General features: G+C 40.9%; 2 protein-coding genes across 3 annotated transcripts; one reads left to right on the forward strand and one right to left on the reverse strand.

Moving 5' to 3' along the window:
- Positions 1–208: 208 nt before the first annotated feature.
- On the forward strand, positions 209–2,918 carry LOC136446304 (uncharacterized). The gene is made up of 2 exons (XM_066444659.1): positions 209–1,345; positions 1,593–2,918. Exons 1-2 carry the CDS (start codon positions 239–241, stop codon positions 1,794–1,796), a joined length of 1,311 nt encoding a protein of 436 aa, XP_066300756.1. The 5' UTR covers positions 209–238; the 3' UTR covers positions 1,797–2,918.
- Positions 2,919–4,365: 1,447 nt separating this feature from the next.
- On the reverse strand, positions 4,366–13,006 carry LOC136446313 (protein NipSnap homolog 1-like). 2 transcript variants are annotated; one of them, XM_066444668.1, is made up of 11 exons: positions 12,875–13,006; positions 11,373–11,521; positions 10,638–10,683; positions 10,326–10,420; positions 9,882–9,952; positions 9,499–9,639; positions 9,092–9,123; positions 7,545–7,622; positions 6,200–6,294; positions 5,627–5,710; positions 4,366–5,133 (listed from the first exon to the last, which is right to left on the reverse strand). In XM_066444668.1, the coding sequence occupies exons 1-11, from the start codon at positions 12,976–12,978 to the stop codon at positions 5,069–5,071; spliced, it is 960 nt and encodes a 319-aa protein (XP_066300765.1). In that variant the 5' UTR covers positions 12,979–13,006; the 3' UTR covers positions 4,366–5,068. The 2 variants fall into 2 exon arrangements, with proteins under 2 accessions (XP_066300765.1, XP_066300772.1); XM_066444675.1 differs by lacking the exon at positions 7,545–7,622.
- Positions 13,007–13,086: the final 80 nt, after the last annotated feature.

Here is a 13,086-nt window from a genome sequence, read left to right on the forward strand (position 1 = left end):
TGATGATATACAAGTAGGCTCAATAAATGCGTGAAACTCAGTGACATTTGGTGTGTGGGGTGACAACTTTGCGGGTGATACTTGAATATTAACAAATAGTGCCCCAAAACACACCGAACTCTGTTGGTTGCGATTGCGAATAGAGCACTTTCAAAGACACTGTATTTTCTTCTAATATTTACTGTCCTTCTGTTCACTATGTAGGGAGGTTTCTTCAGGGCCTGCAGTCCAGCTGCGCATGCTCCCAAGTAACCATATCAACGACAGCTCTTTCTCGGAGCCACTGGAGAAGACCATGGTGCAGACGGGGGAGAGCGGGTTCGTCTGGGCCGACTACACCTACCCGCTGCCCTACCCCTGCAAGGGACACATGGAACTGTCCCTCCAGCTGGGCGGAACCTACTTCCAATCCACCTGGTTACACGTCGGAAGAGCGGTTCCACGGGAGGGATCGACCAGACGTGTGAGCGGGGAGGCCCAGGAGGGGGCGTCCATTACTGCTGCGGGGAGGGTAGGCGCCGGTGCACCGATATCACTCAGGCTTCGGGACCGCCACGGCCTCTGTCCTCCCGTGATGCTCAGGCGACAGGCCATGTACCTTCGAGGGCGGAACGACAGGGAGATGACGTCATTCGAAGCGCCCTTGACGTCATCAAGTGTTCTATGGCTCGCTCATGCCACCGGCGCCGTCCTACTAACCGCACGGGCGAAAGAACTCGTTCAACGGACGGGGAAAACGGAATGGCGCCTTGAATTCAAACTCACAACAGTTTCTGATTCTTACCTACTGAAAGTCGTTTACGGAGACGTGGCCGTATCGGTTGGCGGGAATGTGAAGCTATCTTTCACCCAAGCGGTATACCTGCGCGGGACTTGTCTAAACGCGGGAATTTCAGTCTCCATCATGATCAGAAGAGACAAACAGGATATAGTCGCCGATAAACAATTTGTAGGAGGGATTCGGGGGGAATACATGTCTATTCAGGTCCAATCCCACTTTCCCATACAGACTTCTGACAGGATATTTGTGGTCGTCCAAGCCGCAAAACGTTGTGATGTACACTTTTACAGCGCTATGCACGGACTAAGCGCACTTAACGTGTTATGGATCCCCCATAAACACTCCTCCGTGCTGAAAGCACAGTTAGAACACGCCCGTGTCCTGGCAGGACTAGCCCAGTCTACTAGATTGAGATTTGCGGAGCAGATCAACACGCGACCACGGGACGTGACACTGTTACCAGACGGGGTGCTCAGTTTCCACTCCGCCGGGAGAGTGAGCATGGAATGCCATCTGAGAATGCTGCACTCTTGTGATTATGCTGCTATAACTGTCTTCTATAGGGTAAGACTTTCATTGCATACTTATACCTGCAGGATGCCAACATCATCGATCATGACATATTCTATCCAATCAGTGCTATGCACATGTTAAAAAGTCTATGGGCGATCTTGAAATTGTATATATATATATATGAATAGCTGTTCATCGATATCAATTTGTACGCTCTGAAACTTAATTCTACATGTTATGCCGTCTATGAATTATTCTATTCTTTACATGTACGTTTACTCTACTCCACACCACACAGGGACTTGCGATTCGCGACACCCAGCCCGTTTTGCGGCAGGTTCAGGGTAACACCCTGTCCCGTTGGGCGGGCATGACGGTGGCGGGAACAGTTCCTGTGGAGTCCGGGTCCAAGATCCACTTCGAGCTGTCCTGCAAGCGTGGCCGTGTGAACGGTGTGGACAGGGAGTTCGCCGGGCTCTCTCTCGTCTGGCTGCCGCCTTGAACGTAGAAGTTGTTCGCCCAGCAAATGCAACAACAGTGTTTTCCCCTGGGATTCTCAAAGGCGTCTCTGTGTGAATTTACCGTAGGAATGTTGGAGCCAAGACATCATCCTCTTCTTGCCAGACACGCTGCCTGTATGTATCAAGCAAGGGCTAAAGCACACCAGTCTGTGATCCGCTTTTCGCTGTACATGTGTTAGTGCTGGTCAGCAGTCAGCCAATCAGATATTCCCTCCCCTTCCTGTTGTTGGAGGGAATGTTACCAGCCAATCACATCGACTCTTGGCCGTAAGCGGCGTGATTGGCTGGTAACTTTCCCTCCAACAACATGTACAGGAAGGGGAGTATCTGATTGGCTGGTAACCTTCCCTCCAACAACTGGAGGGGGAGTGTCTGATTAACGCGGCAAGAAGGACGGACCGCAGGCCGGTACGCCAGGGTCGTTCCTGGCGATACACAAGCGGCGGGCCGGGCATAATACGGGGGAACTCTGAATAATCTCATCTGAAGCAGGCTATAACCCTGTGAAGAGATGCACGTCGTCCCTCAAGATCTTTCTTGAACTGCGGATTTCGTCAGAACAACTCAAAGACAGAAGGCATCGAACGTCATGGACAGCAACTGAGTTGCCGGTGGATGTGACGTTAACCGTAACTGTGGGACTAGTTTCCTTAGTAACCACGTCAGTCGCTGTGTTTTGGAGATAAAATAGCCTTTTCGTTCATTCGATCCAGTTAACAATATCCTTCGCCACGCCCCATGTTTAGAACAAGTTTTAAAACGTTTCATGGTCATGACCCCAACCAGACCTTGCCAAGTTGAAATTTCCTGTTTGTAACACAATCAGATTGGAGGGAATTATGTCTTCTGTGTCAGGGTGTTGAACGGGACAAGTATCTTGCAGCTACACCAGTGTGAAGTTTCCATTTTGTCCACTTTTATGCAATACACAACGTCGTGTTTGAAATAACATGTACATCCTTACTCACGAAGAGGTTTACAATCGACAGAATGTATACTCTTCATAGACTCTGGGTGCAAAATATAATGTCCTCGTGTTTTAACTTCAAACCAGAGCTACCTCACTCACAAGAACGGAAGCTACAATAAAATTGACAAGACTACGTTGTGACATTTATTTGCACCGAAGCACACATCCTTATAAAATCATCCCTTCTTGAATGAAGAACACGACTAAGGCTGTAACCGTCCACATTGATACACCTGCTGTTTACACTTAAAATTAACCCTTTGTAGTCTGCTAAAAGTTTTTTTCTTGGTTAAGAATTTGTGCCTTTCTTTTTCTTTGAAATATGTTAACATGTTTGGCCAGTTGGTGAAGAATTCTCCAACATAATCACTTGATGCTCATTAACCCTTGTGCCAATATAGTCCCACGTATCTTGTAACAAACAGTACCATCCTCTCCCGCTAGTGTGCGCTTGTGATAATTGTCTGGATGACGGCGACGATTTCGCCGTCCAAGCACGAGCGCATCCTGGCGGGAGAGAATGGTATTACACCAATTCGTCACACCTACGTATAGAACTTTAACCTCCTTCTATAGAAGGAAACTATATCTTATTCCAAGTGCTAAGTTACAATAACCTAACAGTTCTGTTGGGAAAATATCTCAAGTCTTCAAACTGACTTATTAATATCTGCTACAAAACTCTACTCTTCAAAATTACTGTTGTAGAACCTCTACCTTTACTTTCTGCAGCTGCCTTGACAATACTTTAATCACGCTTTCTTCAACACTTTGACCAAACCAGTACTAGTTTCTATACACATGTTTTTGAGCTCCTCTCATTTGCACAGATCTTGGCAACTAGAGCTTTCTTCAACAGCTGTTATGATTCCTATGAAAGCTTTCTTCCCTTGTTGCAATACTTCTTAAGAATTCAAAAAAAGTCCAAACATGTATGTTGATATAAATATTGACCTGAGTGTCAAATTTCCCACAGGTGTTAACCCTTTTCCTGCTGTGAACTTCGTCATGCATCACATCTGTATTTGTAAAAACAGCTCTAAGCAGGAAGAGGGTTAATTTAACATGTCTTACGGTAGGAACTGTCCTAACAAAGGAGGAAACAAACAGAATGTAGCTTTGCAAATCAAACTGTATTGGCCACAAGTTCTAGCTGTTACCACCCAGCTAGCAACAAAATGAAGCAGCCTGAATTGGTTTAAGCTGTAGGTAGTACCCATTGATGATGGTAACTTTATTTTTGAAACAGCATAGTCTTGCATCATCAAAGGATGAAAGTGTGTTGCACTAATATCCCACAAAACTACCAAGGTTAATTCAATTTTTTATATATCGCAACGCCCATTTGCAAGCACGGATAGAAACTAACCCCAGCTCAGATGTTTCTATTTAGTGTTTGTAACGCTATACCCCAAGCTATTAACCACCATTAAGTTCACACTTTTTGTACATCAGACTAGGATCCTAACACATAACCACCCCCACCTTCTTGTCAATGAGTACCTTTTAAGTTTTATGATTTTCACTTTTGCATGGTGCAAACATTCTTCAGACTTTAGCCAAAGAAACAATGCAAACACTTTGTGGTGTATCCAAAAACAAGTTTAAACTTAAATCAAATTAACATATCAAGTACACATGCATAGCATGAGAGTGGCTGTGCCCCAGAGGCATTGCCAAAAAGTACTGCAAAACATGTGAAAACTTGCTTGTATCAGCTTAAGGTAACAAGTATCATTTTTATATGCAGTCCAATGATAAACTAAAATTTCTGACAGCTTATGCAGACTTAACTATTGCATTTCCCCAAGACAACTGATACTTGCAAATACTAAAAATCTTTAGAAGGGAACCATCTGTTGAGAACATAAACAACTTCTAATGTTATTAAGAAATTATAATCATAAACTCAAGTGGGTGATATTTTCCTCCGACATTTTATCAAACCTTTAAGAGATCAAACGATAAGATGTTTGTAGAGGGGAGGGGGGTAAACTAGCTTTATCTATTGTATTACATGGCACGTGCCTAGAACATGTACATGTTCAATTACAATTGTACAGCAAAATGGTACCTTGTTGGATCATACCATTTGTCTAAGAATTTTCAAGAAAGGACATGCAGCATTTTAAACCTTTTCACACATGGCTGCAGCTCGGCCCCTAGCTGCACAATGGACTGATCCAAAATACATGCAGATGTTTATTACAATGTGGGGGAGGGGGGAGATGATTTTGAGTTTCTGATTGGTTAAGATGTATTTCCTCCTCCTGGGTGATTCCATTACTGCAGAGGGGAGAACGGAGCAGGGTGCATCACACGGGACTCCATCTTGCGAATCAGTGGCACTGTGGCAAAATAGAAAGTGTCGTAAAAAAGTGAACCGTGCGACTTTGAACCGATCAGAGCTTATATTCTAGGTATCAAATGCCAATTGATTGTCTATCAATTACACAAACATTACAGAAGCTACAGAAGAAGAATAGCAAGACATCCATGTGAAAGCAAATAACAACAAAGGCACTTTCAGCACCAAGGACAGGAATTGCTACAGCAGGAAGTAGAACACCAGCAGCAGGGACAGCAATAGGTACAGCAACAAACAGCATCGAAAAAAAGTAGGGGTTCGACCTGGTATATGCACTGGCTAAAAATCTATCCATTCTGGCTACGTATAATGAGGCTTGACCACCACATGTAGTTGGGCAACCTTAGCTTCATCAATCAAACCAATAAATGAAGCAAGGAAGAAACAGCATACATCATACCTGTAGCAGCATTAGAGGCAGTACCATGACTAAAACAGTAGTCGAGACAGCTGCAAAAAACAACTGTTCCTACCTGTATATGATACACACTGATCCCAGCCTGGCTTCCTCCAAGCAGACTCGCGGGTTGCTTTACGTGCTTGTAAATCTTTGTACGCTGCAAAGGGAAACTTCCAAACTAAACACCAGTGCAAAATTAATCTGTAGGCATTAAACACATCAACTTTATACTTGACTGTAAGATGTAATATGATTAAATGAAGCAATGGGAAGAGCCAGGGATGAGTCTGTTTGGCCTCTATCGTATTGCCAAAGTATGTCTGAAGGAGTTATACCAAAGACTTTAGAAAGGGTACATAGTGCTTTCTCTGCTTAGCACTTAGTCTAGGAAGAGATTCTCAGAAGAGACCAGTATAGTATGACAGCTTGGTGTCTCTGTCTCATGATCATTTTTAGGTATGATGCACTATGGATAAGGTTTCTCCTTCTAGACTATCAGCACTTGGGAAAAATTGAACGCACACTATTCTCAGTTGACTAGCCCCCCTGCCGTAGAGCATGTACACAAATGGGTGGCCTAAGGGCTATAGAAACAGCTGAACACCGCTCAATACGCTATACGGTGGAGATAAGGACTTTAACTTACCCCAGAGATGGTGCACACAGTACAGAGGACCGATCTGGGAGAAGAATCCGCCAACAGCCTCGCTGTTCTCCTGACGATGCTGGATACCGCGAGCCCTGGGTCAAAGGTTGCAGTGTAAGTTAGTCCATCTCTTGGAAAAATAAAGCTGTACATAAATCTGAGAGGCATTTCTAATTGATTTGGAGGTTGGACCAATAGCTGCTGGCCCTTGGGGTAGTAAACCACAATTTACTAAAGTCAAAAGTGACTACTATGGACAATAGCCAATTTAGGCTCATACAAAGATGAAGGACCTTTTCAATTTCTCACCAAGATGAGCTTATTTGAATCTTTTACATATAAAATGGATAAAGTTTGACTTGAAGCAAAAACTAGTACATGTACATGTACATTGTTGTATTCAGCACTTTGAGGAGTTATTTATGTGTTAGAAAGTAAAAAACATCTTGGGGCACTTCAACCGAAGACCTGGTACAAAGGAGAAATCAACCAACTTTCTTGGCAGGTAACATGCTAAGAAACTGTAACCAGTCATTCCAGAAAATCACATAGCAAGAAAAGAACCTTTAGTTTAAAACATTCTGAACTGAGCCCTTCACCTCCGCATTCCTGAAGTGGACAGGCCAAAGTATCACACTTGTTTGATGATACATTTGGCCTGTTCCATTATCAGGACAGGGTGGTCATATATGGAACATTGCTGTCAAGCAGTGCATGCTTCTGTGTGCTACAAGTTGAAACTTTAGGGGTAGAAAACAATTCTGAAATGGCAGGAAATATGCCGATGTGAGTAAAACATCAACTCTTGGTTGTTGGGAAAACTGCAGAACATGCAAAAAAGATCTGATGTTTCCGATTATCTTTTTCTACAGTAAATAATCTTCACAAGGCGACGCCCATTTTATTTACTAATGGTTATCGGATTTTGCACAAAATCATAGATCATAAGGTTACAGCAAATAAAAAATAAAACAAATCTTGTCCTCAACCAAGCAACAAATCCTACAACAAAGAAATTGAATTGGTTGTGTCTACATTTGCATCAAATTACAGCATGACCTGTTCTTTGGGGTTGAAGCATAGAGGCTGAGCTGTTAGCGGTATATATAAAAAATCTAAATATTGGCTCATACATTTGTGCCCAAAAGTTGATATTCTGGTTTTCTACATTCTTTGCATACTTATTCCCCCATCAAATCTTTATATGATAAATAGTATCTAATTTTCCCCACTTTGAAATAAGCAGAAACATCAGTCTATTCAAAGTCTGCAGAAACGGATGCTGGAAAAAAAACAGCAAACATGCAGGGGTTGAACACGGAGTAATGCTACGGCACTCTGTTACCAATCAGCTCCATGTTGCTTCTTCAGGTCATTGACCTCCCTTTCTGTATAACCCCTTCTAGTGGGGACGGCCTTGGCCCTGGGGGGAGAACGGTAGGTTATACTTACAGCTAAGGCTGGACAGGACAAGTCGTACTGACGCCTCTAAACACTAGGTTTGGGGGGAGGGGACTTCTCACAGGGACATGGATTCTAATCTAGTACTTATATTTTGGTAGTTATTTTCACGTTTATTACCTCTGTGACATGGAGGTATTGTAGTGACTGCTGTTTGTTTATTACGGAGATGTCTGTCCCCAAGATAACTAAACAATGCCTGGATGAATTATCCTCATACATGTATTTGGCATGTGCTTGATATTTGGCATGTGGATAGATATTCACAAGACCTTGAAATGCTTAGATTTTATACACCCTAACGACACATGCTGGTACTGCAGCTGAACTTTTGGTTTTGATATCTCGTGTTCTGGTTCTGTCTATTTTAGCCATTTTAGCTGACCTATTTAATGTGCTCGAGTTGTGGCTCTCCTGAAACACGAGATCTCATTTCAACGTCCTAACGGAAGCTAGCTAATCATTTTCATTTGAGTGGAGTTCGTGTAATGTCAGGGCTTGTCAGGATCTTAAACCCAGGACCTCCAAATCAAACATGAACCGCTAGACCATCATCTATACAGGCTTTCATCTGTTCCAAGGCCAAAGTACACATAGCAGACATAAAGCCAGCAGACACAGAGCAAGAATACCAGAAAAGAAAAGATACGTTGGAATTTTTACTGATTTCCTTCTGGATATCTAATATTAATAAAATTGACTAGTATGGCATTTCTTTGGACACCTTTCCACTGCACATCAACTACCAAGCAACGTAACTTGCTCTACTTCACGTCCTTTAAGGACTGTGACCCATTCCAGTAGTGTGCATATCACATGATTGATAACATCCAGGATTCAAACTCGAAACCTCTTGCTTCAGAGGGCAGAGTTGTTAACTACTGGACTATGCAAGCTACTAGTCAACGGTCATGGTCTCAGTGGAAACGGGGTATAATTGAAATTCCAAAAGAAAACAGTTGCATGCATTGGTCACCTTTCAAACCTCAGGAAAGTTGTTTCCTAATTATTAATATCATGCTGGACACATTTCATTTCACCACTCAATCCTTTGGAATGGCAGTCTTCCTTGCAAAAATATTCTGTTTATCATTGTTGACAAATGACAGCCATGATCTTTCTGAACAGCCTTAATACAATGTATTTAAATTTCTGTCTGGAATGGTTAGGAACTATTTGGAGTAATTAAGGAATGTTTCTTCTACTTTTGTTCTTTTGTGGTACAGGAATCACAATGTGGAAGACAGCATTTTACTGCTTGCTTTTGTATGTTGTTTACTTTTGGTTGACACAGATGCATGCACTGCTTGCCATCGATGCTAACTTTATCCGAGGCACATAAAAGATAATATTGCATCACACATAGACCAGACAAACGTAGAAGCACACACATACACACACACACATGCAGCAACAGTCACTCTTACTTACCAGTTATTTCCCCATTCAATCATCGTCCCTGGCTGAAAAAAAACAAATCCACTTTAATCAATACCACCAGCATTTCAATTAAATTGTTCATGTCTTAGCACATCATAAGTTCACAATATGAATTCATTATGTAAAAAACATATACATGTAGCAACAATAGCAGCAAGTGAACTGAATTTTTCACGATACAGTGTATCAAGTTATTTTTATTTTTTACCTACAATAGCAAATTTTCTTCTGCATAATTCAGGTGGGTATTTCAAGCATATGTGGGTATATGTAAACTTAAAAATGGTAGAACGAAAGCAAATTCAGAAGAAATAGAATGAAAGAGTTACCAAATCTATAGGACACTAATACATACTTAAGGGTCTGCCCTTGAGGCGTTGCCAAAAAAGTAATTTTACCTTAAGTTGATAACTTCTCATCTCGTACACGTTGAAGCCTTCCCGCGGCTGTGGCTCCCCCCAGAAGCTGAACTCTAACAACAGCTGGTTGCTGCGAGCCCGCAGCATATTCTGACGCTTCTCGACAAATCCTCGCATCTCCTGTTTATGTTAAGTACAGAAGAATGTTAATAGCATGAAGTTTTTAAATTAGTAACTTTTATATGTCACTTATCAGTCTATTTCTCAAAATACTAGAAGTGTGTATTATAAATCATTTTAAGTTTGCAGGTATTCATGGTTGAAACAACACAGTAGTACTAACAGTAGTAAGACATTGTTTGCAGTGTGACAATTGCATATTGAGATTCAGCCTTACCAAGAGAATGCAGAGTCTGACCTACCTTGTCACCCAATAAGGCCTCTTCACTTCTGGTGACCCCATCATAACCATCTCTGTATATCCATAGATGCACTGGTAATGGGAGAAAGTAAGTATAAGTTTCAATTGAAACTGTTCTGTTTTGCTTAAGTATGCAAGTTCTCATAGTGTCTTCCGTACTGGCCTCTTGTTAGTGCTTGATTTCTTTTGTTTAGCTTGTAAAAGGGACCATTAAGGCCACTGACAGGGAGGGTTTGTGTCCTACAGAATATGCAAAATCTTGTATTTTCAATTTCAAAACAAACAAATATAGCTTCTGACCAATCATCACCTTTATATTGCACATTGTAGCACATTTGAGTCCAGCAGGTTTTGATAAGTAATAATAATTCTCAACTATCTACCCTAATTCTGACAACAACAAAAAAAATTGTATTGTTACAGTATTTGTATGGCATTGACTTACCTGCTTGATCCTGGTACCCAAAGGCAGTATACCAGGACCCCTTGACCTCTCCTGGGAACTCTGAGGACTCGTGTATCCTGGGGTAATACTCTTCTCTACAGGACAGATGGAAATAACACAAGTCAAACAAGAAGAGATATCAATGTACACTTTACTTCAATCTAGGCTACAATCTTCTAGTTGATAGTGTATGCAATACAATCTGATATCAAAGCTATTTATCATCATAGGTTGAAAATGATCTATCAGCAAAGCAAAAACACACGTATACACCAAATTAGATAAAGACTTGTGAAATTATGAATTACTTACGTCATTTCCTTATATTGTTCCATATACTCTGGCTTAACATCGTGGACTGAAATAAGAAGACAAAAAAGAGGTAAGAAGAGGAAGTAAAAGTAGTTATACTCGCAATGAGGAACACTCTGAACATTATTCATTACAACTAGTATTGAATTTATAATTACAAGTAACTAAATGGAAAAGCATATAGTATATGTAGTGTCATTGTTTTACAGTAGAGAGAGGTAACTGCAAAAATACAACCACAGCTAGTGCTGTGTACCTTAAACCCGTATTCAGGTTCAGGTCCGGATTTAGATCCAGAGATTCAGGTCCAGACTTATAACTTATAAGCCTGGACCTGAAACCATGGCATATGTGTGCTAGAAATATTTGTTTTCCTGTTATGTGTAAAATTGTATTTTGGCATATATTTTACATGCAATTTGACAACTGTATGCAAAATTATATACAGTCAGTAGTAAAACAAAAATTCAGTTATAAACACAAAAACAGCAATGTTCTTATATTTTTCCAGTACAAATTTCACAATCTAAGGAAGGTTTAAGATGATTAAAAACAAAAAAGAGAGTATAAATAAGCGAGAGATTTTTTTTCAAGTCCGAACCTAAACGAAGTTTAATAAATAAATAAATAAATAAATAAATAAACGTTAGGTCCAGTCCGGATCAGGTCCAGGGTTTAGGTATGCAGCACTAACCACAGCAAACTTATAATCATTCAAAGATTCACAGAACTAACTTTGCATCTCGTAGACTAGGTCCTTGGCAGTGAGCAGACGTGAGTGTGCGTCTGTGGGGGCCTGGATCTTCTCAGGGAACAGCTTAGTGAACCAATTCTTGCCACCCTCCGGCTTGTCATCGTGTACGGCTGTAGATGTGAACAGGGGCCTGGAGGAAACAAGGTTCAAGTTGGCATGAAAGTTTCAGACCTGTACCTAGGCTAAACAAGGTTAGCCAAGTGTACTAGTACTGGTACACAGCCCTACTGGTTAGAGTACCCTCCAGTAGTACGTAATGTAATGTATGCATATATTAATCAGTAGGCACTCTTAATTAGTTATACACATCAAGTCAGATACTTAAGGTTGTCTATTCATTCACTCATACACATACACACACACACACACACACACACACTACATGACTTACTAACTTATAACAGGGTCTGTACTGAACAGCAGAAAACTGAAGGACAATGTGACATTGGTCATTTCTATATACACGTATTTATTCACAGACACATAAATGTGACCTTGTCCTCAGTACAAGTACATACTACATACAGTTCTGAGGTATAAACGACTTGACACATTTCTAAAATAGGTCTCTTTTGTAACCTCAGCCCTTCAAACACGTCATCTGATACGGATATATCTCAGCTGCATTAGTGCCAGGTTGCCCTCTTACGACATATGACTGCCCTGGCATTTTGTTTACAAATCGGTTTTAGTTTAACTTAGGATTTGAGTACTGGACTACATGTACATGTAGTTAAACAAAGGTTAAACTCCCGATTTACTGTTATCTTTTGTCCATAGATAAACACTTCAAATGTGATATCATAGAATGTAAAAATATTTTTACTTGTTATAAATGTAAAACATTTTGACATTTTTTTTTGCTAAAAAAAATGTCCAGTTTTGGCACCAATATCCCACAAGTGAACTTTCAATACTCTATCCTAGCTATCTGCTTTTCTTGAGGCAAAAAAGCAGGAATAAAACAAAATGTTTCACAATGTAGAGTATCATCATAATTTCGCTTCTTGGAAAACTGCACATTATATTTGTCAAAACATTGGCTGCCAGCCATCCAGGGAAAATGAGGGTCCCCTGGTATTTGCATTTGCGTCATGACTGAATCGACCAATCAAAAAGCAGTATTTGGACAACGCCTCCAATTAGCAAATAACTTCAGAACAACAAAACGCCCCGCAAAAATACATCCACTTCTTACAACCCGAAGACACTACAATTCTTTTGATAAAGTAAACAATCACATTGTGGAAAGTTAAGCATTCCATCGCACCTTCATGTTTGGAATTGATTCATTTTGCATATAAACCAACGTACTATACTGTATCTATTTTTTCCGGTGGCGAGAGGAGAGGCGGTATGCCCTCTGGGAACAAAACTTGCTCAGCCAAACAGTTCTTAAACTTGTCAAAACTGCTGAAGATTACCCCCAGAAATACCGACAGTCATTAATGACCCGCATACGCCCTGTATACGTCGTACATACCTGCAAACTGTGGAATTTGCCTGCTGACGCAAGACACTCGTCAACCTTCCCATGGTCGCCGCCATCTTGAAAATTTTGATATGACCTTTAACCTGAGTATTCATAACTACATTTTAGATTTCATCAACTCGGACAGATAAAACACAAAATGTTGTTTTTAACTTAAAATTTGCAACTACTATTGATACGTATAGATTGTGCAGAGTCTATGA

This window comes from Branchiostoma lanceolatum, chromosome 1, assembly GCF_035083965.1.
Source record: "Branchiostoma lanceolatum isolate klBraLanc5 chromosome 1, klBraLanc5.hap2, whole genome shotgun sequence".
NCBI lineage: Eukaryota > Metazoa > Chordata > Leptocardii > Amphioxiformes > Branchiostomatidae > Branchiostoma > Branchiostoma lanceolatum.